General features: G+C 43.2%; 2 protein-coding genes across 3 annotated transcripts in view; one reads left to right on the top strand and one right to left on the bottom strand.

Moving 5' to 3' along the window:
- veph1 (ventricular zone expressed PH domain-containing 1) overlaps positions 1-27301 on the top strand; it is a 206884-nt gene that overhangs the window by 28653 nt on the left and 150930 nt on the right. The gene's annotated exons all lie outside the window — the stretch shown is intronic.
- ptx3a (pentraxin 3, long a) lies at positions 5383-26585 on the bottom strand. The gene is made up of 4 exons (XM_056283082.1): positions 26113-26585; positions 15411-15570; positions 14268-14737; positions 5383-7431 (listed from the first exon to the last, which is right to left on the bottom strand). The coding sequence occupies exons 1-4, from the start codon at positions 26249-26251 to the stop codon at positions 6764-6766; spliced, it is 1437 nt and encodes a 478-aa protein (XP_056139057.1). The 5' UTR covers positions 26252-26585; the 3' UTR covers positions 5383-6763.

The raw sequence follows: 27301 nt of genomic DNA, 5'->3' as shown, positions 1-27301 counted from the left end.
TTGCCCATGAAACCACCTGTTCGTCAAGTGTCCAATTACTTTTGATCCTCTCAAAATGGGGTGACCATATATAAAACTGGCTGTAATTCCTGAACGGTTAATGCAATATTTTTGTCCAACCCCTTAAATCAAAGCTGAAAGTCCACACTTCAATCACATATTGGTTACTTCATTTCAAATCAACTGTGGTGGTGTACAGGAGCAAAATTACAAATATTGTGTCACTGTCCAAATACTTATGGACCTAACTGTATATCCTTACGCACACAAGCGCGTACATACGCGCACACACACACACGGCCCCCTATTCAGAATGTAGAGGTCCCTTCCTCATTAGGTAAAAGCTGATCTTGAGGTAACACTAAAGAACACTAAGGTGTGGAACATGTCAGTTCTCCAAAGTTATATGCATTTTCTCTTCCTTTCCTGCTGTGAAACATCTGTGGTTACGGCACTAAATTTTATAAAAGTCATTACAAAAGGGATGGAAGTTGCTGAAAGTGGGACATAAGGTTTGAATATATAAGGACTTTTTTTTCCAAGTCCACAGTGCAAAGTAATATCACCAACTGGCCCCAGATGCAATAAAAATACCTTTTACCGGGATTTTGCATGGCTTTTTTTAGTGGTTCAGGTGTTTAAGGACACAGAGCGTGAGCCGAATTTACTGCAAGACTGATTTGTTTTCTTCTACTAGGTCTGCTAGCAGTACCATTGCTCTTATTTATAAAGCTCTGCAGTTAATTTGATGGAGTCCCTGTACTTCTATGTAATGCCATATTACAATGTAAAAAAACAAACAAACAAACAAACAAAAAAAAGAAAACAACACTTCGCTGTATGTAGCTCCATGGCCTTTCCTGTTCAAATCTGCTCTCTCTTCATCTCTTTTTGCTCTGACCTGAGCACTTTTCTTAAGAAAGGTAGCCACTTTATTTTGTCATTGTACAGGTTACAATGAATGTACTCTGCATGTAACCCATCTTATTGTGTAGGAGCAGTGGGCAGCTGCAGCGCCCGGTGACCAACTCCAGTTCTTCTTTCCGTTGCTTTGGTTAGGGGCACAGACAGGAGTGTTAACCCTAACATGCATGTCTTTTTGATGGTGGGAGGAAACCGGAGCACCTGGAGTCAACCCACACAGACAAGGTGGGGGGGACATGCAGACGCCACACAGAAAGGACCTGGGATGGCCTGGGGTTCAAACCCAAGCAAGACCTTCCTGCTGTGAGGCAACAGTGCTAACCACTGGGCCATTGTGCTGCCCCTTAATCGCGTAAAAATGCTGTAAAAGTTAATAATTACAATTTTGGCTTTCCATCCTTTCAGGTAGGATCTTATAACCATCATGAGACTTGATTACTGTAATGTTCTGTTTTCAGGTCTGCCACATTCTAGTACTAAAAGTCTTCAGATGGTTCAGAATGCTGCTGCTAGAATCCTAACTAAATCTAGGAAATTTGCCCATATTACACCAATTCTTGCCTCCCTTCATTGGTTTCCTATCCATGTAAGATCAGAATACAAGGTGCTTCTGCTGACTTGTAAAATCCTAAATGAGCTTGCCCCATCTTACCCGTCTGATCTCCTTAAACCATACATGTGCTATATAAATGCAATGATTATAACAATAATAATAATAATAATTATTATTATTCCATCTCGACTTCTTTGCTCTCAAAATACAGGGCGCCTGTGTGTACCCAAAGTTAAGAAGTAGTCAGCTGGTGGCAGGGCCTTTTCCTATCGGGCTCCGTTCTTGTGGAATAACCTGCCTGCTGCCATCAGACAATCAGAGTCTGCTGAGTCCTTTAAATCCAAACTTAAAACTCATCTTTTTGCCTTAACCTACAATTAGTTGCCTTTAAGCTGAGTACTTCACAACCTGTACTGCATGGCTGGTTGGTTTCTGTTTCAATTAATTTACCAACCACTGTTCTGCCAATGAGATTATAGCATATAGATTATGACTAATGACTATTGCAAACTGTTCTCTTCTCTCACATGTCTTTTCTCTCCCTCTGAATGATGTCTTCTTCTTTCTCATTTTCTGTGTGTGAATGGTGTCATGTGAGCCTCCCTTGTGTGCACGTGCAGTCTGTCCTCTCAGGTCTCCGTGGTGACGGTTGTCACCACCTGGACGCTGCTTGGCATTCTCCTCATCACATTTTATTTTTATATATCTTATAAATCCATACAATTTTTGTTATCCTGTTTTTTTTCTGTTTTTTTTTTTTTACCATGGTGACCTTCTCAACTTCCAGTCTCTTCTTTCCACTTTCTCCTCCTCCCTGTCTGCTGCTAAAGCTGCCTTCTATCGCTCTAAAATCCTATCCTCTGCCTCTAATCCTAAGAAACTCTTTGAAACCTTCTCTACACTTCTTCAACCCCCACCTCCTCCTCCTACTTCCTCCCTTCACCCTGAATACTTCGCTAACTTCTTTGACAAGAAGGTAAACAACATCAAATCCCCCTTTTCTCACCACCCGGTTTGTGCTGCTTGCACTATCCCACCCTCTGCACCGTCCCTCACCTCTCCACGTCCCACCTTATCCAGTCACCCTCCTTCTCAAGAAACCATCACTTAACCCCTCTGACGTCAAAAACTACAGACCAGTTTCCATTCTACCCTTTCTATCCAAAACTTTTGAACGTGCTGTCTTTAACCAACTTTCTTTATACCTCCACCAGAACAACCTCCTGGACCCCAACCAGTCTGGGTTCAGGGTGGGTCACTTAACAGAGACGGCCCTCCTTGCAGTGACAGAATCACTGCACTCTGCGAGAGCAAACTCTCTCTCCTCTGTCCTGATACTCCTGGACCTGTCAGCTGCGTTCGACACAGTGAACCACCAGATCCTCCTCTCTACCCTCGAGGCTGGGTGTCAGAGGCTCTGCACTTTGAATGTTTGCAACCTACCTGACGGGTCGCTCCTACCAGGTGACATGGAGGGGATCTGTGTCGGAGCCTCGCAGACTGACAACAGGCGTTCCACAGGGTTCGGTTCTGGGTCCTCTCCTTTTCTCTCTGTACACGACATCCCTGGGTTCTGTTATTCGCTCGCATGACTTCTATTACCGTTGTTATGCCGATGACACCCAGCTGATCTTGTCCTTTCCTCCCTCTGACACACAAGTAGAGACACGCATTGCTGCGTGCTTGACTGACATCTCGGAGTGGATGGCGACACACCACCTGAAGCTCAATCTGGACAAGACAGAGCTGATGTTCCTCCTGGGGAAAGGTTGCCCACACCGAGACCTGGCCATCACCATTGACTACACCGTGGTGACGCCAACTCGGACTGTGAGGAATCTGGGTGTGATCCTGGACAACCAACTGTCGTTTGCTGCAAACGTTGCATCGGTTGCTCGCTCCTGCAGATATCTCCTCTATAACATCAGGAGGATTCGCCCATTTCTCAACGACGAGATGGCACAGGTCCCCATCCAGGCTCTGGTCATCTCCCGGCTGGACTACGGTAACTCCCTCCTTGCTGGTACCCCGGTGTCGGCCATCAGACCTCTGGAGCTTGTTCAGAAAGCTGCAGCTCGTCTAGTGTTCAACCGCCCTAAGTTCTCCCACACAGCTCCCCTTCTCATGTCCCTACACTGGCTCCCAGTAGCTGCTCGCATCCAGTTTAAGACTCTGGTGATAGCCTACAAGGTAGTGAAAGGAACAGCTCCTTCCTATCTTCAGGCTATGTTCAAGCTCTACACCCCCGCCTGACCACCTCGCTCTGCTGCCTCGGGACGTCTGGTTGCCCCGTCACTCAGAGGCCCTTGCTGCCGATCGACCCGGTCACGGCTCTTTTCTGCCCTGGCCCCACAGTGGAGGAATGAACTCCCCACTGATGTCAGGACAGTGGAGTCACTGCCCATCTTTCGGCGCAGGTTGAAAACACCTCTTTAAGAACTACTACCCTGTTACTTGTTCTTAGCACTTATTGTATTCACTCATTAAAAAAAAAATCTTTCTTGCTCTTTTACTTTAGCACTGGTTTTGCTCTTAGATGCTTGTTTAGATGCACTTATGACCTCTGATAACTAGTAGTTCTCCTGAATTCCTACGTTAAATGCACTTATTGTAAGTCGCTTTGGATAAAAGCATCGGCTAAATGACTGTAATGTAATGTAATGTAATGTAATGTAATGTAATGTAATGATGCTGGTCACGTGGCTTGGGTCCTGGGCTGTTCCAGTGGCGTCTGGACACTGCTTGGCATCCTGCACATCATATTCTTCATGCTATATTATATAATTCCATTATAATTGGGTTATCCTCTTTCAATGTTGTATTATGTAAATTGTGTAAACACAACATCCATTGCACATTGTCCGTTTTGGGAGAGAGAACCCTCCTCTGTTGCACTCCCTGGGGTTTCTTCCTATTTTTTCTCCCTGTTAAAAGATTTTTTTTTAGGGAGTTGTTTCTTATCCGATGAGAGGTTGTAAGGACAGGATGTTGTGTTGCAGTAAAGCCCACTGAGGCAAATTTGTAATTGGTGATATTGGGCAATACAAATAAAATTGATTGAAGTCATTTTGTCAGCGCTAGCTGCAGCCAACAGTGTAGCTATTCTTCATGTCACATTTTGGCCACTAGGTTGTTTTGAAATTGCACCCTGAAATAATGTTAAGAGAGGCAGAGGTTTTTCTCTCTTTTTCCCTCCTTAATATTTTGGGAGACGAGTCTTCACGTTTGCGACTGAGAATCAGAATTCATTAGGCAGTAGGCCATTTTCCTACCAATTTAATTATATATATATATATATTTTGGTGTCTCATTAAAGGTTGTTTGTGCACACAGCGAACCTCCCCCACTTTCCTCCCGAGGGCTGAAGTTCACATTTGGAGTTAAAATGCACACAGGTTGACTATTTAATTATTTTTTTTACAATGTCAGTCTCAATCCATGGATAACCTGCTGAGATTATTTGGTTGTAGATGCTGTATAAAACATAATCAGCAGCATCGAGGGAAATCAGAGCAGGTTTGATGCTGCTCCATCACCAAAAAAATGTGTATTTGCTACCCAGAATACTGGAACCATTAGTTTGCCGTGTCTGGTTAAAGAAATTGGGACAAGCAAAATTCAAAGAGTAACATGCCGTGAACATCTGACGTTGATGTGCCATTGAGAGAAAAAGAAAAGAGCATCTGTTTGGCAGTGGAGCTGCTAAATGTCCCAGTGATGTGTGAAGCTTTACGGTTGTGGAGCAGGACAGAGCTGAGGAAGACCATGCATATAGTGGAAGCAAAGGAGCATAATGTTTAGCTATCCCTGGTTTTAACCATGAATCATTAGAATTGTCAGCTATCTGGAATATCTTGAACCAAACTTGGCAAAAAAACATAAACCTTTTATCCATATGGACAGTATAACATTTTACATGTTGATTTTTATTCAAAACTCCCACTCCATTCTTCCAAAACATGTTATGCAAAAATATATATGTACAAAATACATTCAGTTACCCTTGTTGACAACATCAATAAGGACAGCAAAAACAATTTACATTATGATACATGTCACATTAGATTAGTAAAGATTCGATTCTGTAAACAGTCCACAGTTCTTATCAGATTTAAAACCACTCTGTCTCAAAACAAATGCATCTTAACAATCTAATGACATCATAACCCATTATAAAAGACAAACACAGGTATATTCCCCTAGTGTTAAATGAAAACTACAGAGATGTCAAGAAAGCAAAGTGACTTACAGTTATATCTCATATAAGCACTTTGAGTACACCGTTGGAAACTTAATTTCCTTTAGCAAAAGCTTTAAATGCCTCCAAAGATTCACGTTTTTAGAAAGATGAAGATAAAATAATATGTAAACAATAAAACCTTTTCTGCAACTGTCTCTTAAGTGTTTTCTCGTCACTTGTAGGCCATGCTTGAAAGGAAATGATTACAGCAGTTTTTTTCTTTTTTGTTTGAACACGCGACTGTTTCGTACGTCGTGTGTTGCCCATACAATGACTACATCAGTTACTACACCTCTTATGTTGACGCTACGGAGAAGCGGTAAAAGCTGATATTGCTAATGTTGAATACAGAAGTTCAGAAACGGGAAAATATATGCTCCGATATATTTTAACTTGAAACATGACTAAAATTTGCTGTTTTTTGTAGATGACGTTTGCCTCATGTAATGTATGTGACCATAACTTCTGTGTTTTCCTTTCCTGCATGGCTATCTAGTGGTAACTCTTTCATATTGGCTCAGTAAACATTCTCTGCAAGCATGCTGAAACAATAGATATTCCTCTCTACCATGCATAAATCCATTCATACTTTTTTTTTCTCCCATTTGTTTTTTTTTTTCCTATTTATTTTCTGTGTATGTGTGTGTTTGTGTGTGCGAGTTCGTGTGTTATGATGACAGGCATGTTTGAATGGGGAACATTGGAAACATTCATTGAATGAGCTCCAGTCTCTCACAGCATTGGCTTTCTCCATATCAGCTTTAAACTGTCCGGCAGAATTCATTGCAGCATTAGAGTTGCTGTGATAATGGCATGAAGATGATTTAGACAATGAAAAGATGGCTGAAAATTAAAACAATGATTACAAAAGCAATGAAAGGTGATCGTGATAATGGAGATGAAGATAATGACAATAATGATAAGCATGATGAAAGCAGTTGTGAGTCAGTCCATCCTGGGTTATATAATGAAAGTTAATTTACATGGTTATGTTCATGAATAGGCTGATGATGATGACAATTGCAGTGATGAAGAGGATCAGTCCATTAGATGATGAACTGTGCTCCTCCATGGGGTATCATCTCCGTCAAGCCCCATGCCACCACATTCCCCCTCGAATCACAGCTCTGGCTCTCCCGCAGGGCCCGCTTGGAGATCTCCTCCTCGGTCAGAGCCCTGTCCCACAAGTTCACCCCCGTCATCTTCCCTGCAAACGCCATCTTAGGATCAAACCCTCCCTCAAATCCTTGCATCCCGCTCCCCACTTGCATGCTGGGAGACCCCGAGCAGCAGCCATTTCTTTCTTGCCCTAGCTGGACTGAGCCTCCATCAGGTATGGTGTGTCCCTCAGCCACTCCGGGTGTGGAGGCCACCTTTATCCCATTTGCCCACAGAGATGCCAGGCCTTGCTCAGACATCCAAACCCCACACAGGTGGACCCACTCGGATGCTCCGGCTTTCACCACACCCCGCCCCTCCACCAAGTGGGCCTCTCCCCCCACTGTGAAGAGGGCTGAGGTTCCGCTGAAGAACAGCTGGATCTCATATGGGTTCCGGCGGGTTCCATAGGAGAAGAGCACGGTTTTGTTGGTGATGCCGGCTGGCTGGGCCCACAGGCACACAGTGAAGGAGGACAGGGAGAGAGGGACATCTGGGACAACTGAGGTGTAGATGCGGCGTGAGCGCATGGGGAAGAGGAGGGCTGTCTCACAACCTGTACAAATGAAACGGAAACAGCAGAAAGAAAAAACAACAACAGACAATTAAAAAATTAACAAAGACCACTAAATGACCTTTTGAAAAAAATTGGTTTGCAAGGCCATCACAGGAAACATTGTGCATCATTAACAACACACACAGAAAATCAACTAGTTAATTCATGATTGAACTTGGAAAAGAAAGAAAAGAGAGGAGGACGGGAGGGAGGAGATTAATTTACTTCCTGCCAAATTGCCAGCCTTGTTAAATATTTGTATGCTTGTCCTACTCTGCTGCTGAAGACAGCCTAAATTCCCCACGGGAATCCTTACAGTTTTAGCTATCGGATGCGCAGGATGAAAGGGGGAGAGAAAGGCAGAAAGGTATACACACATGCTATCATTTGTTCATTTCAGTTTTTCCTAAATTGTTAAAGAAAGGCATCGGCAGAGAGGAAAAGACTGTTTATTCGTCTCCTCAAATGCCGTCAACCTTATATTTAGTGCAAAGTTAATCGTTATACTATTTTTATGCAAGTTCTTATCAAATTTACAAGATTATGTTATCATTTCAGTGTTTTTGTCCTGTTCCATACCCACAGGCTCCAGGGTTGGTATGCTTACCATGTTCCACAAGTTGAACCCATTGAACATTCACCAAGACATGTGAAAAAATTGGCATCGCTATAATGTCAGGATTTCAGGTCCTGTCTACCTCGGGGGGGGGGGGGGGGTGCCGTTGGGAGGCCTGGGTTGGGTGTATTTGGCTATGTGAGTGTATGTTCGGTGCGGTGTGGCAGGCCTGACCCCTAGGTCAGGCGTGGTTTGGCATAGGGCCCATCCTGCCTGCTCGCTGGTTGGGCCATCCAAGCAGTGCATCGGTCTGTTGGTCGCAGGCCCCGGCTCCAGGCTGGCAGTCTCTGCTTGCCATCCGTTGCTCAGGTCCCACTTCTGCAGGTGCGCCCTGTGCCTGGGGGTTGGGGGTGGGGGTGCGCCTCAGGAGTGCGGACCCAGCCTGTGTCTTTGGAGAGTGGCTTGTGCCTCTCGGGGGTGTGAGGGCTGTTGCTCTATGGGCTCTTTGCCCCCCTGTGGGCTCGGTGTTCCTCTGGGGTTGCAGTGCTTTGGGCTGCGGCTGTTCTCTTGGGTATGGGGTGTCTGCACAACTGTGGGGCCTGTGGGTGGCTGCAGAGCCTATCTACTTCTTGGGCACAAAGTATAAGTTGTGTTGCAGAATATATCCGCTTCCGGTGTGGGAAGATGGCAGCGCAAATTCAAGTTTGCGGCGGCCTCACTCGGTACCTTTGTGGGAAGATGGCAGTGCAAATTCATGTTTGCGGCGGCCTCGCCCACTACCGTCCATGTAGTGTCTTTGTCCACGTCTGTGTCTCAGTTTGTCTTCGTTTGATGGCTGGCAGAGCTGGTGCTGGATCGGCTGTGAGAGCTTGGTCTAATGGGTCCTGTGGGCCAAGGGACCATGGCCCTGCCTGGAGCTGCGCCCCAAGAGCAAACACCGAGGGCAGTTTGACAGGATGCAGAAGCGGGGCAGGCTGAGCTAACTGCTAACCCATGCAGACCGGCAGTTCTGATAACACCTACGGTGGTCTGGCGGCAGCCTCGCCTAGCCTTGACTGTGTTTTTAGTGTAGTCGTGTGGAGTGCAGGGAGGTGTGTCAAAGGTGTCTGGCTGGGAGAGCTAGCTTTCGATCAGCTGAGGGAGCTTGGTCTGCTGCATCCTGTGGGCCCAAGAACCACGGCCCTGATCAGAGCTGCTCCCGAAGCGGAAACCCAGAGGGTGGTCTGACAGGACACAGAAGCGGGGCAAGCTAAGTTAACTGCTAGCCCGTGCAGATTAGCAGTTCTGACAGTCATCCTGGCTGGCATTCGTTCTCCTTGACAGTGATTTTTTTATTTTTTTTTAGTTTAGATATATGTGTTAATTTGGATATATGTGTTAGTTTGGATATATGTGTTCTTGTAGTTTTTGGACGTGTTTTTGTCTTTGTGTTGCACTGCTGTGGGCTCGGGGAAATGATGATTCAATGACAACGTGTTTCTGATTCTGATATCATAGATGAGCTGAGGTATTTTCTGACCTCTCAAACTCCACCAGACCCCCCCCTCTCTCTCTCCCTCTCTCTCCAAACAAACAAGCCGACTGCGCCCCCCTCCCAAAGACAGCGTTGCCAATTATTGCTGCTTTATCAGGTCCGGCCATAGTCGGATCTGACGAGACCGAGGCGCGAGCCCCGGTCCCCAGTGGGCAACTGCATCGACACAAAGCCGATGCTTAGACCGTTACACCAGAGACTTGACTGTTGATTCTGTGTGTTTCACAACGCCAAAATTTTCTCCCTTCCCTCCCTTTTTTCACTCACTTTCTTTCTATCAGCAGTTTTTCCCCAAAACACATAAAAATGTACTTTTCATTATTTTGAAAGACTCTCAAAGATACACATTCTCACTCTTTCAAACCCAGTCGTTTTATGTACTGTATTGTGAAACCCAACTTTGGTTTAGTGTGCCAAACGCACAGAGAGGCCAAGTGTGAGTTTTGCTCTGCGTGGGGCCCTCCAGGGGATTTAACTTCCATGAGATGATGCAAAGTAGAGTTATGAGTTTTGGGCAGAGGAGCGTTGTGGGAGGTATGACACGGAGTCTCTGTGTGTGTGTGTGTGTGTGTGTGTGTGTGTGTGTGTGTGTGTGTGTTTGCGCGCGTCCTGGTTTTCCCTTTCCTGCTCGGTCTTACTATGGCTAATATGGTCATTAGTTTTGGCTTCTGTTACATCTTTTATCGCTTTCATTTTTTGTTTTATTTCTCTCTCCATCTGTAATTTTTAAGTTCTCTCTACGTATTCTTATCTCTTCCTCTCTATCTGTTTTCTCTCTCTTTCTCTTTCTTCCTTTCCAGCCACTGTCCAGTTGGGAGACACACTCCTTCCCTAGTAGAGACCTAAATATTGTCGTCTCAGGTTTCTGCCTCTCAGGAATTAATGGTGAAAAAAGACCAGCGTTGAGAACACTGTGTGTGTGTGTGTGTGTGTGTGTGTGTGTGTGTGTGTGTGTGTGTGTGTGTGTGTGTGTGTGTGTGTGTGTGTGTGGTTGTGTGTGTGTGTGTGTGTGTGTGTGTGTGTGTGTGTGTGTGTGTGTGTGTGTGAAAAAGAGAGCCCATCTGGTTCTACTTTCCCAGGGTGCTTTAGTGTGGTTGTGGTACTGACCTGCTAATGATTATACCTCTCTCAGCTCTGTATGTAGGCCAGATTCACATTTCTGGGCACTGTGGACACTGTTTGCTTGTGAATGTATGTTTTATTAATGTCTGTTTTTATATATGTGTGTGTTTGTGCATGGATGAGTTAAAAAAATCTAAATATCATTCAAGTCTATATGTAATTATATCTGCCAGGCGGTAACCTGGTGGGACTATTGTGTTGGTCACGTCTTTGTGTTGTGTGTTTGTGTGTGTGTATCTATCCGCAGCTAATCTCGCATACTACCGGACCTATCAGCCTAATATTTTTTGTGTACAGTTATGACTGTATGATGAACAACCTCTCATGGTTGCGGTGAGTCAAAACCTTTGGAAACCGTTTGTTCTCACTACTGCCACGTTCTCTCTTCATTCACTCTCTAGCTCACTCGATCTGTCACTGCCTGCTCTGACTTAACTGTAGAGATGAATCGTGCATGTGCACCGTTGACTTAGATCAGGCAGCGACGATGTCAGAACATTATGTATTCGGGTATGAGTCTTGAAAGTAAACGAGAAGTCGATTTTATTTCGCAAGTCAGCAAATCATTCACTGCTGATCTCAGCACAAGAGAACTGGCAGAACACCAGATGAACTGGAAATAATAACCAAAGAAAGTTGAATCAGTTCATTTGGGCACAACGTTTATTGAGAGAAGTGACCTCTTCAGTCTCAACTGACTGCAGGTATCCCCACCCTTATAAACAATACAGTGGCATACCGACCAAAACCAACGACCAGTTTCATATATGCAAATATGGGTGTGACCATTAACTAGGGTTACAATGGCCATGTGTACTATTCACAGAGGATTTGGAAATGTTTGCAGTCACAGCATTGTAAGATGGTGACAGATGTACTCTTAGCCCCCCCCCCCCTCAGTTCAGGGATGTTTGTTCCCTCTTCGGGGGGGGAGGCGGGGGCTAAGAGTACATCTGTCACCATCTTACAATACTGTGATTGCAAACATTTCCAAATCCTATGTGAATAGTACATTACATTACATTACAGTCATTTAGCCAACGCTTTTATCCAGTGCGACTTAAAATAAGTGCATTTAACTTAGGAAATCAGGAGAACTACTAGTCATCAGAGGTCATAAGTGCATCTAAACAAGCATCTAAGAGCAAACCAGTGCTTAAGTAAAAGCACAAGAAAGATTCTTTTTTTTAAATGAGTGAACACAATAAGTGCTTAAGAGTAAGGAACAGGGTAGTAGTTCTTGTAGAGGTGAGTTTTCAACCTGTGCCGAAAGATGGGCAGCGACTCCGCTGTCCTGACATCAGTGGGGAGTTCATTCCACCACTGTGGGGCCAGGACAGAAAAGAGCCGTGACCGGGTCGATCGGCAGCAAGGGCCTCTGAGCGATGGGGCAACCAGGCGTCCCGAGGCAGCAGAGCGAAGTGGTCGGGCGGGGGTGTAGGGCTTGACCATGGCCTGGAGGTAGGAAGGAGCTGTTCCTTTCACTGCCTTGTAGGCTAGCACATATGGCCTTGTAACTCTAGTTAATGGCCACACTCATATTTGCATATGTGAAACTGATCGTTGGTTTTGGTCATTATGCAACTGTATTGTTTATAAGGGTGGGGATACCTGCAGTCAGTTGAGACTGAAGAGGTCACTTAAATGAGTGATGAAACTTTTCTCTCAATAAACGTTGTGTCCAGATGAACTGATTCACCTTTCTTTGATTTTCTTACCTGGATTTGTCTTTACTTTCATGATATAATAAAGCTGGGTAAACCATTTACGCTCACCCATGTGCGTCTCACCTCTACGGTTGACTCAGAGCGGGCAGTGACATGATCAAAAGTTATTAAAAGAATTTTGATAATACAAAAATGTGCATTATAAACAAACAACTTCCTCTAGGTTGCAGTCAAAACAGGAAGGGTTCCACATTCTTATCACTGCCTGATCTGAGGCAACGTAGATGTGAGTTGCACATGCGCGAGTGTAAACGGTTTACCCAGCTTTATTATATTATGAAAATAAAGACAGAGTTAGGGTCATAGCAAACCTTTTCTTTTTGGAAAGTGCAAGTTCATATTAGATTTTGTTGCATTTGTGCAAGGGTTTGCCTAGGAGGCTGTACATACACAGACTGACAGGCAGCACATTTTTATTAGGTAGATATTTTAGCTTGAGTGCTGTGTGTTACTTTTTTTTCATATTTCCCATTCAATCAACTTGGCGCTGCGCAAAATTCTTATAATGGCCAGAAAAACACTGGTTTTTCTGTCCATGTGTGCATGTATCTGTCTGCTGCTAATCTCACATACTACTGGGCCTGTCAGCCTAATAATATTTGTGCACAGTTATGACTGTATGATCAAGGACCTCTTGTGGTTGCAGTGATTCAAAACCTTTGAAAAACCTTTTTTTGTACTGCAATTGAATGCTAACTCCTCAGCTGGTTTTCTGCCTAAGTGTGAGCACCGGAGGGGGGAGGCAGTGCCTCTGTATTTTCCTTTCTCCCGGTAGGTGAAAAAAGGGGTGGTTTGTCAGCAAGTCCGAGCAAGGGGAGATTCGCCTGGCAGAGATCTGCACTCTACTGAGTGCACCCTTCTAGTTAATGCTAGGTTTCGGGGTTGGGTTGTTCAAAAGAATGGAACCTCCACGAGCAGAGTTGATTTAAATTAATTTCACCACATCCTGTTTGGTTATTCTCTTAATCTTACATTACTATCAGTCAAAGTATCTTCCATTTGCCAGTGATGGCCAAGTATGGATTAGACAAGGCAAATGAACAGAACTAAACAAGACTGATAATTTAGCTTTATCATATGACTCTGTCAACAAGGTCATGTCACTACCCCATTGGTTGCAATTGAATGATAAAGAAAAAAAACTTTAGCTTGTGATACTAGCTCATGATGCTCAATTTCCCACCGGGGATGAATAAAGTATTTCTGATTCTGATTCTGATGATGCAAAGTGAATTTATTTTTATCTATCTATCTATCTATCTATCTATCTATCTATCTATCTATCTATCTATCTATCTATCTATCTATCTATCTATCTATCTATCTATCTATCTGTCTATCTCTCTGTCTGTCTGTCTGTCTGTCTGTCTAAGTTAGGATTTATCTATCCTTTAATACATTATTAGCAGCCAAAATGTTTTTGTTCAGACTTTGATGAAAGAAGGCAGAAATTGGGTTTGCACTGTGCCAGCCCATCATCTCTTCTAATGATCGGAGATATGAGTTGACCAGAGAAAATTAACTTGAGGACTTTTTGACAGAAGAATAATGTGAAAGGAGTGAATAGGGGGGGAAAGGTTGCTACTTGAGGAGGCTATCATGCCTCAAGACAGACAGAGGAAATGGAAAAGGTATTTAGGTATTTCAGATGGACAGCATGATAAGTTGCTGAATGTTCAGAAACAAGGCCCAACAAGGGTGGTTCTCATTCTTCCAGTCAGGTTGTAACCTAAATGTGTCAACACCAAAAAAAAAAAAGACATGGAGTTTAGTTTGGGGGAGGGAAGTTGGTAGGGTGACCCAGCAGGAGAGTCTGAGAGGGAGAATGCTGACATATAGACAGTAGAAGAAGATGGAAAGAGGAAATTAGACACAGAGGGAGAGATGGATATCTGACCTGCGGGCAGGTATCTCTGCCTCGTTGACCTGAGCACATGTTCAAGCTCTGCCCTCGTCTGCTTCAATTCTGTAACAGTGGCGGTGAGGATACTCTCCAAAGCCCTCGTCTCATCTGGTGATATCACCTCCTGTCTTTGTTGACCTCCATTCACTGGGAGCTGGAACCCCATTTTAGAATCTGATGGTGCTCCCATTCCCATCGCAGCTCTTGGATTGTTGAAGCAGCTGCTCTCTAGCTTGGCGACTCGGGAGGCTTGTGCCCGAACTGCTGAGAGGAGCTGCTGAAGCAGTGCCTCTTGGTTATTGGGACTCCCTGCTGAATTCTCAGTGGTGATGGCTGCATTGCGGTCCTCCCGCAGGTTGAAGCGCTCAAGGGTTTCTCGCAGACGGTTGTCCAGCTGCAGGGAAATCCTTCTTCCTGCTGTCTCCACAGCAGAGCCGCAGGACCCGCCATACTGGGCAACAAACCTGGCAGTAAGAAGTTGAATGGATCAAAGCCCTTCATCAACCAAGGCACTTTATAATAACTCTACTGTTGTTGTGAAGGGGATTGCAAGATCTAGGACTGAGGTCCAGCTTGTGTCCCATAGTTTAATAAAACTGAAATGATTGATGAAAAGAGGAAGATGGTCTGACATTAGTCATTGGGTTTAGGCTGGTAGTAATGCAGATCCACTACCACCCCTTAGAATGATTTCCAGAGTAGAGGAACCCTCACTAAGAATAATGGAAAATTCAGAAGCAACCACTTATTGGATATATCAATTAAATCTTTGTAAGATAAACACACAATGAAGCAACATATTGTGTTCATCAGATGTACATACAGTTATTGTGATGTCATTTGATGAATATAACTTCATTGTGATATACTTTACAGAACTTTTTTTTTGAGGAGGAGCATTGCTTTCACAATTGCAAGTTAACTAGTTTACACTTTAACAAAGAAATACTTACTCTGTTAATATAGTTAGCTGAGTCAAAATTAATACTTGAAGCAGTTTTTACCTCAGTTAGTTAATTAGTCATTTTATCAGTTATTTACTGAGCATTTCTAAATGAATTTGTGCAACTAAGATGAGCAGTAAGGGTTAACATCTAGTTTGCCATTGTCATCATCTCATGTATTTGTACTACTAACCTGAGCATCTCCCCGCGCAGTGACCCCATCTCCACCTTGATAATGTCATTGGCGTACTGCAGCAGCATGTTCTCCCTCATCTGACTGTTCTCAAGCATAGAGAAGACCTTGTCCCATTTTGTCAGGTCTGAAGACCTACAAGGGGTTGGGCTTGGTGTAGCTGGAGAGAAAGAGATTGTGGTGGATGGGGGCAGACAAACACAAAAAAATGAGAGATAGAGGGATAAATGTTAACAGTTTTGTGGAAGATGAGAAGTGCTTGACATATGTAGCCGGGTCTGCGGTGGCTGTGCCACACCAGAAGCTGAAATGTCATTTGCTGCCATAAATTTCTGGTGCTAATTTCAGTGGCCGAGTTAACATGCGTGCTTGTTCACCAGCTGAGCCAGGCAGCCAGAACTGCAAATCACCCTGACAGTGAAGCAGACTTTTCAGGGTTGATTAAGTCTTTTTTCTGGCAAGTTTGCTCATTGATTAAGAGTATAATCTAGCATGAAGTTTTATATCTCAGTTAATCATCTTTCAAATTAAAATCCAGCTATTTTCCTGAGTTTTAAACCCTGGTGTAGTTGAAGATCTCCCTGGCACACAGCCAAATTGATTCATGCTTTTTTTTCTGGGAGACCCCTGTTTGGATACATCCAGCAAATCCCTACATTTTAGTTATATAAGTCCCCCTCCCCATGACCCTGTTTTTATCTTCAACTCCTTGATTATATTAATCTTGAGAAAATGACAGGTGGACTTGACTATTCTGATGTGTTGTTATTTTTGATATATTGCCAGTATTTACACAACATGCAATTGGCCTTTTACTGTTAATATTACATCAGCTCCACACTGTGGTTACAGTACTGCAGGAAAGTGCAGCACACATATTTGCTGGAAGTGAAGTAGAATGTGACGTTGTTGTCCTTGTATATGAATATCTAGAATCAGAGGTGACTGGTGCTAACAATTTTTTTTGGGGGGGGGCACAATTTACTTTGGTGCAGCACACCTGACAGCTGGTTTAATGTCCACACAGTCACAAGAGTTATTAAGGACAATGTAGCCTAAACTCTGTGACTGTGTGGACATTAAAGCAGCTGTCAGGTATGCTGCACCAAGGTAAATTGCGCCCCCCCCAAAAATTGTTAGCACCAGCTGCCAATGCCTGGAATGTGGATATGTTCGTGTCAAATACAACATGTTGAATACCAACAGGGTTCTGGGAAAATACGGTGCCAATGCCTTAGAAGATTGCTGTGCTGTGTTGAGCCATTGACCATCGATGCCGGAAATGACTTTTATGGTGTGTGTGTGTGTGTGGGGGGGGGGGGATCAGAATTGCGTAGATATTTCCATAGAGGCTTCACTTGTATAAAGAAGGTATTACAACTTTATGTCAATCTTTTTACTCTGATTCTGTTATCCACTTTTTGTGTGTTTTGCTTTGTGTGTGTGTGTGTGTGTGTGTGTGTGTGTGTGTGTGTGTGTGTGTGTGTGTGTGTGTGTGTGTGTGTGTAAAGTGTAGTTTGGTTTGTGTTAATTTGGTGGTGGCTCACTAATATTGTCAGATAGGTAGCAAGACAGTGCATGTATGAGCTTCCAACTTCGGCCTGGAGAATCACAGATTTGACCATCGTCTCCCAATACACACACGCAAAAACAAAAAAACAGATTCCTTTTGACAATCTGAGAGTGAATGTTGAATATTGTGGTTAGTGTTGAATTTGCCATCATGCTGTGCATGTAATGTAGGGGCATATTCATGCAGCGATCACATGGTTGGGTGCTTTACATTCATGGTAGATTTTTCTGTTATTGAATCCATTAATGGTTGATTTTTGTTAGCCAGTGCAGTAATTCAGCAGGTTGTTTGTGAATTGGCCCAAGAGCAAGTAGTTAGTCTTTCAATCTTGTTCATTATACTATTCACTCTTTACTCCTACTTTCAGTAATTTGTGTGTCAGTGTGAAGACCAATATATATACATTACATTTGCTCATTTGGCTGATGCATTTTTTCAAGTTGCTAACATATCATAGCCAAGAGTGCATGTCAAGGTGAGAGCATTTAGTATAGTTGCGCCTCAGATCATCAAGAGGGGGAGAATAGGAGAATCACAATAAAAAGTAGATCACTGTTGCTACAAAACAGTGAAACATTCAAATTATGTCATGGGAGATTGAAGATGGCAAGTGTAAGTAGAAAAGGACTCAATAATAGACGCCAATAATTCATGGTGTTTATGTAAGGACACAGTATTAACAGCCGGCATCAATTCATAGTCACTGCAAAGTGTCATTACAATGAAGTTGTAATGCCCCCCCTTCCTATGACGAACGAATAAAATGTAAAAAAAAAAATCTCCTGTTGCATGAAGTTGGATTCTTAGAAAGCCAAAATGGAAGTTGCCTAACTGGATGTTGTGGACTCAAAGCTTTTTAAATGTATAAATTACTGTTATTGATTGGACACTCTTTAGATTGGATACCAAGCATGATACTGCTGACATATCACATCCAAGGCTACCATAATAAATATAATAGAGGCAAATGTAATCATATTTTATGTTACTGTAGGCCCCTGAACCCAAATAAGCGGCCCACGGGCCAGGTCCGGCCCATGAGAGCCAAATGTCTGGCCCACGTCGACCCACTGGCACTAACGCACCTGTCATAACATGTGAAATAAAGTGCGCAACATGAAATAAAGTGCTTGCTGCTCTACTTTATTTTTACCTCACCCCATACTGTACACTTGACCTATGCCGTAGAGAGTGCATAGACGTAAGACATACTCCACGCTCTCTACAGTCTTTAACTAGACAGAGCCACTCACCAGCTAAGTCACAGATAACCAACTGTCCTAAACCAAGAACATGGTACGCGCGAAAAAGTGTAAAGTCAACCAGGAAAACCATCAGTTCAAATCTGTCTGGACTGATCAGTTTTGTTTTATTTTAACAGACCACGCCAATGCTAGACCAACATGCTTGATATGCATGCAGACCGTAGCTGTCTGCAAAGCAGATAATCTCAAGTGGTACTTCAACACTATGCTTGCTGCCAGTTTTAATGCCAACTACCCTACAAAATCAGATCACCACAATCAAAAAATTGCAAATATGATAGCATCATCCAAGCACTCCGTTTCTACTATCTGTAAATCAACAGCTGCATCATTGCATGTTTCATGGAACCTTGCTAAAGCTAAGAAGCCATTCACTGATGCTGAGTTGATTAAAACGTGTGCAATTGATACAGTTGGCGAAGTTTAAAATCATGATGAGAAAAAAAACAAGAAAACATTTGTGGAGCTTCTAAAACAGGTGCCATTGTCGGCTAACATGACAACAAGAATAGTAGAACTATTAGTAGAATAGTAGAAAGCAGAAGAAAGCAGAAGCCATATCACTAGGCATAGACTCGTCCTGTGACCGAACCAATATGAAACAGCTATATCTGTGTTCACAAGATTTTTCGATTGGAAGACCTTTCGGCAAGAGCTACTTTGCTTCCTCTGCCTGGGTGCACAACTGGGAAAATCTTTAATGAATTAACACTTCTTTGATAAGAATGGCTTGGATGTGAGCAAAATTGTGTCCGTTGTCACCGATGGGGCTTCATCAATGGTGGGACAACACAGGAGCTTGGTAAGCAGGCTTGCTGTTGCTAACCCAGTGCTCTTAGTATTTCATTGCATTATTCACAAATCAGTGTTGTGCGCTAAACTGTGTGGGGAAATGAAAGAAGCCATGGATACTGTGACGAGACTAGTAAAGTTCTAGTCTTCAACATCGCCTTTTCAGAGCATTTCTGGAGGAAATGTCAGCGGAACACAAGGATTTTTTTACTGTATAATGATGTTTGCTGGCTGAGCAAAGGCTGTGTGTTGGAGAGGGTGTTTGACTTGCACGATGAGCTTGTGTCATTTTTATCCGGACTGCGGAGCCAAAAAGCCCAAGAATATCAGAGGTTTTTAAGTCACAATAAGGTGATGGCATATGTTATTTTTTTGTATGACATCATGTCTCATCTAAATCACCTTAATCTACAATTACAAGGCAAGAACCACACTGTTGCAGACGTGTGAGGTGGTTGAAGCTTTCCGGTCAAAGCTGAACCTTTAGGAGAGAGATATTCATGGGAGAAACTTGCACTTTCCACTTCTGAGAAGAATGAAATGCAGGAGGCTCCAGCGATGAAGGGTTTCGTGATGAGCCTGGCAGAAAACTTCAAGGAACAATTTGAAAGCCCCCCTAAACTCTCAGGTGACATCCTTCTCTTCCTGAGATAGCCATTCTCTTTTTCAGCTGACGGCCAGTGGATTGCAGAGACCAAAAGGCCTGTGCCTACCATAGATGAGGCAACTCTTCAGATAGAGGTCTTGGAGATGGAAACATCTGATTTGCTCAAAGCAAAACACAAGGACATTGGGTTGAGTGACTTTTTAACATCATTCCCCAAGCTCAATTCAGAAACATGAGCTATTGCAATGCTCCGACTCACAATTTCCCCCTCCACGTACATATGAGTCATCGTTTTCTTCAATGAAGTCGATCAAGAACCAGGAAAGAAACAGACACTCCAATGCACACATTGGCCAGTGCCTCAGGCTTGCCACAACAGAAAACAGGCCCGACATCAGAAGGATTGCCTTATCCCATCACTCTCACTTCTCTCACTGATTGGCAAAGTAACATCCATTTATTTGTGTCCATAATTAAATGGTTGGTTTTGGACTTTTGTTTCAAGACTGCTTTTTTTCTCTTGTGTGACCCTCAACGCAGGCTTTATGAACCCCAGGCCTAAATTACTACGACTGCTAATGCTACTGCTACTACTACTACTACTACGACTACTACTATTCAATTCCATTCAATTCAATTCAGTGATGCTTTATTGGCATGACTGCATTAATTACAATGTTGCCAAAGCAGGTGACAGCATAACAGGTCAACAGAGTACAAAAAAGCAAAACAAACAACAACAAAAAAAAAAGAATGAAAAAGGTATACATACTGCATCCGGAAAGTATTCACACCCCTTCACTTTCCCCACATTTTGTTATGTTACAGCCTTATTCCAAAATGGATTAAATTCCTTTTTTTCCCTCATCAATCTACACACAATACCCCATAATGATGAAGTGAAAAAGGTTTTGTAGAAATTTTTGCAAATTTATTAAAAATAAAAAACTGAAATATTGCATGTACATAAGTATTCACATCCTTGGCTATGACACTCAAAATTGAGCTCAGGTTCATCCTGTTTCCACTGATCATCCTTGAGATGTTTCTACATCTTGACTGGAGTCCACCTGTAGTAAATTCAATTGATCGGACATGATTTGGAAAGGCACACACCTGTCTATATAAGGTCCCACTGTTGACAGTGCATGTCAGAGCAGAAACCAAACCATGAAGTCAAAGGAATTGTTTGTGGACCGCCGAGACAGGATTGTATCGAGGTACAGATCTGGGGAAGGGTACAAAGAAATGTCTACAGCTTTGAAGGTCCCAAAGAGCACAGTGGTCTCCATCATTCGCAAATGGAAGAAGTTTGGATCCACCAGGACTCTTCCTAGAGCTGGCCGCCCAGCCACACTGAGCAATCGGGGGGGGGGGGGGGGGGCTTGGTCAGGGAGGTGACCAAGAACCCGATGGTCACTCTGACAGAGCTCCAGCGTTCCTCTGTGGAGATGGGACAACCTTCCAGAAGGACAACCGTCTCTGCAGCACTCCACCAATCAGGCCTTTATGGTAGAGTGGCCAGACGGAAGCCTCTGCTCAGTAAAAGGCACATGACAGCCCGCTTAGAGTTTGCCAGAAAGCACCTAAAGGACTCTCAGACCATGAGAAACAAGATTCTCTGGTCTGATGAAACCAAGATTGAACTCTTTAGCCTGAATGCCAAACGTCACGTCTGGAGGAAACCAGGCACCTCTCATCACCTTGCTAATACCATCCCTATAGTGAAGCATGGTGGTGGCAGCATCATGCTGTGGGGATGTTCTTCAGCGGCAGGAACTGGGAGACTAGTCATGATCGAGGGAAAGATGAATGGAGCAAAGTACAGAGAGATCCTTGATGAAAACCTGCTCCAGAGCGCTCAGGAACTCAGACTGGGGCGAAGGTTTACCTTTCAACACGACAACGACCCTAAGCACACAGCCAAGACAATGAAGGAGTGGCTTCGGGACAAGTTTGTGAATGTCCTTGAGTGGCCCAGCCAGAGCTCAGACTTGAACCCCATTGAACATCTCTGGAAAGACCTGAAAATAGCTGTGCAGCGACGCTCCCCATCTAACCTTTCAGAGCTCGAGAGGTTCTGCAGAGAAGAATGGGAGAAGTACCCCAAATATAGGTGTGCCAAGCTTGTAGCTTCATACCCCAGACTTGAGGCTGTAATCACTGCCAAGGGTGCCTCAACCAAGTACTGAGTAAAGGGTGTGAATACTTATGTACATGCAATGTTTCGTTTTTTATTTTTAATAAATTTGCAAAAATTTCTACAAAACCTTTTTTGCTTTGTCATTATGGGGTATTGTATGCAGATTGATGAGAAAAAAAGGAATTTAATCCATTTTGGAATAAGGCTGTAACATAACAAAATGTGGGGAAAGTGAAGGGGTGTGAATACTTTCCGGATGCACTGTAGATTTCTATGTATTCCTTTTTCCTTCTTTTTTTTTCCGTTCTGTGTTCAAGTGCTGTTCTATATTACTGCCAAATGGCAAAAACCTAGAGCAGCAACTGACAGTAATTGACAGTGTTTTGGTCACTCACTGACCCTTAGGCTATGGCATTCTGACACATATTGTGCCGCAAGGTGTGCACTTTGGCCCTCTCCTAAAATAAGTGGCCATTGTTCTTTCTCATCCAGGAGTAGAAAATCTGGAATCTGATTTTCAAATTTCTCTTGGTATTTTTTTCTTATGTTCTGGAATTTCTCACAATTTAGGAGGAAGTGCATCTCTGTCTCGACCTCACCTGCCATACAGTGACCACATATTTTTTGCTCTTTTGGTAGCCTAGATTCTTTTGTGTCTGCCCTTCTCAATGGCTAGACTCTGGTCATTGAGCCGTTACTTGGTAAGCATCTGTCTCTGCTTACTATCTCTGACAGTGGAGAGATAGTCAGCCAATTTGTATTCTCTTTTTAGGGCCCGATAACATTCTAATTTGTGTTGTAATTTGGTTTCTATGTCCAAATGTTCCAAATATGAGCTTTTGCATTGTTTGATAATTTGGTTTACTTTAATCTGTGGTTGGTTAACAGTGCTAGTCTGAAACTCATCTATATGTTAGTGGTTACGGGCTTAGTTAGTTTCAGAACCAGCTGACTGAGCAGATTCTTTCTTAGCTCTTGGATTTGGAATGCTTTAAATTGCAATGTGTCATGGGGACTTGGTTTAAGGCGCATCCAGAATTTAAGTGATCTTTTTTGGATATTTATTATCAATGGCAAACAGCCTAATTCTACTTTAATAATACTAACGCTGCTGTTGCTGCTGCTACTACTACTAATAATAATAATAATAATAATTAATGATAGGAATAACAATGATAATAATAATAGTCATAACAGCAGCAGCAACATCTATACATAAAATAACTTTTGCTGGCACTATGGGGGGGGGGAACAGACATTTTGGCCCTTGTCTTGGCATGCATGACATAATTTGGCCCTTGGGGAAAACTAATTGGTGAATCCTGCTGTAGGTTAATTGTTGAAAGTAGGGGGATCAAAAATTCTCTGACTCACCCTACCCCCCGTTCTGGAACCAATGCCATGGACCCTTCTATACCTAAGCAAACTCTGAAAAATTTTGTTTGGCATTAAAGGGCAGCTATGGGAGAGAAGGTGGGTTGGCATCGAAAGTGCGAACAGAGAGAAGGTGTGAGGAAGGGAAAAGGGAAGTGTGCTGGATGTGAGATATAGATATGTGGAGAAGAGGAAAGAGACAGAGGCAAACGTTTGGATTAAGAGGAATACCTGCTGCACCAAATGATCCTGCAACTTCCTTTCTGATCATACCTTGAATGAAAATAACCTCCTAAGATCATCTGGCTTTTGATGTTGATGTGGAGGAAGGAGAAAAGGGTGTTGGGGGGGGGGGGATAACAGGATGAAAGTGAAAACATGAGAGAGGAAGGCGAGGTGGGAATAAGTTAGAAGTGAGAAGAGAGAAGGGTGAGAGTTTGATGTAGAGTTCTCATCAATATTTGAGTCTTTCAAACTGTGTTTATACCTACAAAGCTATTCTGAATGAGCATCATGATTAGGGTTTTGAGATTTGTTTTTGGCTGCCTGTCCCCATGGCTTAAATCAAATAGGCAACATGTTGGATTCTGCTCCTGCATGGAAGCCATTATAGAATGATTTCAAGCTGAAACATGTGATGACCTCAGTGTAGTTATTTATTTTTTATTTTTGTCACTTCCGCCCCCTTCCTCCAGGCTTTGACCTCCCTCTGGGCCCTGCTCTATCTCCCCCTCTGTCTGCAGTTCTCTCTCATATAGTACCTTCCTCACTTGACAGTGCTGTCATCTCCTTGATAAAGCTTTCTTTCTTTCTTTCTGAATCCCAACATTGCTCCTTACCTCATGTTTTTCCATGCAGCATGGCAGTAATGAGTAATGAATCATTTCCCCTCCCCTGAAATTGCTTTTTGTGTTTCAATATTTTCAGTCTTGCCAACATAGTCTTGTCAACATAGGGGAAACCTTCTTCTCCATGACTTCCATTCTTTGTCTCTCTTTGTTAAGAAGAGCAGGCTAAGAAACAGTAAAATTGGACCGAATTCAGTCTTGCACGTGGAGTAATGAACTCACATTTCCCCTCCCCTTCTTAAAGACACACACACACACACAAACACACACTTCTTTGGTGACTAGTCATTCATACTGGTCCCAACTCCTTTCAAGTTCTTTGTTTGAAATGAGGTTTTATGAAATTATATGTGAAAAAAAGATCTGTTTTGTGTTTTTGGTTTGAATGCTTGCAACATGAGTGTTACTTGTAGTGCAGCAGATAAAAAAGTACATTCAGGAATACAACACAGTATAGAGTTGAGGTGGTGGGCTTTGTGTTCTGGGATTATCATCTCTCTTGCGGAGCAGAAGTCTACCTGCAAGTCCTGCCTGTTTGAAGACGATGGTCTGAAAATGAATACGCTACTATACTACTACTACTACTACTACTTTCGGCTGTTCCCGTTAGGGGTCGCCACAGCGGATCATCCGTTTCCATTTCTTCCTGTCCTCTGAAAATGTCTGAAAATGAAAATGTGAAATGGTCTGAAAATGAATACAGACATGAGTTAAAGACTGGCTGGGAAAGGGGTGGGGTCTCGTGATCTCAACCAATCAAATGCCTTATTTCCAACAGTAACAGTTTTCATTGGCCTGCCCACCTGTCAGTCAATAAATGGGCTCTATGAGGTATAAGAGAAGTATCTATGAAATACTATTTGCAGATATTCGAAACTGGAGTTCCACTTTTCAAAAGCCAATTCATACATTCAAAAATAAGTTTGAGTCATTGAAAACTTTGCTGCAACCATTTAAAAAAATTCAATTAGGACTTCAGAAGGTGTGTCACTAATGTATTCTTATAATCTACCACAGTTAATGGAGAGTATTGTTTCTCTCATGCTCTCTCTGACCCTCTTTCTAGCTTTCTCTATGTATCTACCACTTTATTTGTCAAATCTCTTCTAATATCTTGTCTCTGCTAACTCACTACAATGCAGTACTCGCTTAAGACCAAGGCAAAGATATTGTCTTTCTCTTCCATATGGACTTTGCCCACAAGCAAAAATATCTTGCTAACCTACCTCCTACCTTCTGACCCCTTTGACTCTCTCTCTTTCTCTCTCTCTCGCTCTCTCTCACTTGCTCATAAACACACACACCCACACCCACCCACACTCCTGTTTGCTCTTCTCCACATTTTTCCTCTCTTCAGTCAGCTATACATATACTGTCCATTGTGAACACAGGGGAAACCCACTTCCCCCTGACTTTCATTCCTTGTCTGTCTTTGTTAAAAAGAACAGCTCAAGAAACAGTAACATTGGCTCTACTTCACAGTCTTGCATGTGCGGTGTTTGTGTTTCTCCATCACTGAATTTGTCCACCGTTTCCGCTCATTTGTCACAGTCAAATGGAGAACAGCACCACTTCACACAGTTTTGTGTTAAGACAAGGACAACAAATGTAAAAACTGTACCAACTATACATAATGTAGTGTGATGGAGACAATATCCTTTCAAAATATTTGCGTGGATAACAGTAAGTAATTAACTAACAAATAATAAAAAAAGATGTATTTAAGGTACCAAAAATAACATATACACAAAAATCATTTTAACTATTGTGGCCATATTTTGAAGATATGCATTAAGATGTATTTTTATGACTGTAGTCCAAGTAGACATATTTAAACTTACAGGTCAATGAATCTAGGCGACTCACTCAATTGATATGTAATTAACGTGTAACACACCTGTATAGTCTGACCTTGATGTCCTTGAACTCATAGTATAACTTCCCCATAGGCTCATTTGACCCTCCATAAAAACACTTTCATAATACACTACAAGAGATAAATTAATTACATGTACATTCAGCTCAGTACTCTTCTGTTTCTCTCCTTTTTTTTTTGTCTAATACAGACACACACACACACACAGACTGCTTCGTACTCACTCAGTTGTGGCTCTTCCTCTGTGATTTCATTGTAGTAGGTGTCAGCATAGTTGACCTCGATATCGTCCTCGTAGCCCAGAGCCAGAGATGAGCACACCGATAGCACACACACCACCTGGGGGAGAGTCCACTGAAACATGCTGCTGAGAGAGTGTGTCTGTGGGTCTAGGTAGGAGAAACGTCGGTGTGTGTGGATGACTGTCTCCTATAGTTCAGCTTCCCCTTCCCCTGACTAAACCTGCCTGTCTGTGTGTGTTATGAAAGAAGGTTGATGTCAGTTTGGTTATGTGTGTTCTGTTTGTTGGAGCAAGCAATTTCCTCTTCTGTTCTCTTCTGTTCTCTCTTCTCTTCTGTTCTCTTCTCTCTACTGTGTCCTCTTTCAAACTGTCTCACTTTCTATAGAACTACAGGCCCACTGCTCTTTTTCAACCCATGCACTCTGTTACAGTATTTGTCCCTCCTCCCTCCTGACTCTCCACCTCTCTCTCTCTCTCTCTCGCTCTCTCGCTCTCTCTCTCTCTCTCTCTCTCTCTCTCTCTCTCTCTCTCTCTCTCTCTCTCTCTCTCTCTCTCTCTCTCTCCCTCCCTCCCTCCCTCCCCTATGGCCTTTTCCTGTCTGCTTTATCTACCTTTCTCTCTTTCTGTTTCTTTATCTCTTTTGCATCATCTCTTTCCTTTTTAACCTCTCATTCTGCATTCTGTTTCTCCATTCTGTCCCTCTGGTTCTCTCTCTCGCTCTCTCTCTTGTTAAATGCTGAGCAATCCCTTGGCAGGATGCCTGGCAGTGTAGAGTACTCAAGCTAGCCAAAGAGGGAGTCTGCTCGAGATCTGTAAGCACACACACACACACACACACACACACACACACACACACACACACACACACACGCACACACACACATGCACGCACACACGCGCCCACACAAAACAGGCATGGTGCACATACATACACACACGCACAGACACACATACACATCCAGTGCCCCAGCCTTGTGAGTGAGGCAGTGAGTAATGCATCGTTGGAGGTAGCATGTATGTCGTAATCAGATATAACTGCGGCTCCTGTGACTCACGGGGGGGGGGGGGAACAAAGAGCTGGAGGTTTAGGGGTGGGGGGTTGTAATGGAGGAGGAGGAGGAGGAGGAGGATGGATGGTAGGGCAGAGGGAAGTAGAGAACCCAAACCTTCCT

Source organism: Lampris incognitus, chromosome 7 (assembly GCF_029633865.1).
Source record: "Lampris incognitus isolate fLamInc1 chromosome 7, fLamInc1.hap2, whole genome shotgun sequence".
Taxonomy (NCBI): Eukaryota; Metazoa; Chordata; class Actinopteri; order Lampriformes; family Lampridae; genus Lampris; species Lampris incognitus.
Note: the sequence above shows the minus strand (reverse complement) of the source record. Positions and strands in the feature narration are given on the sequence as shown.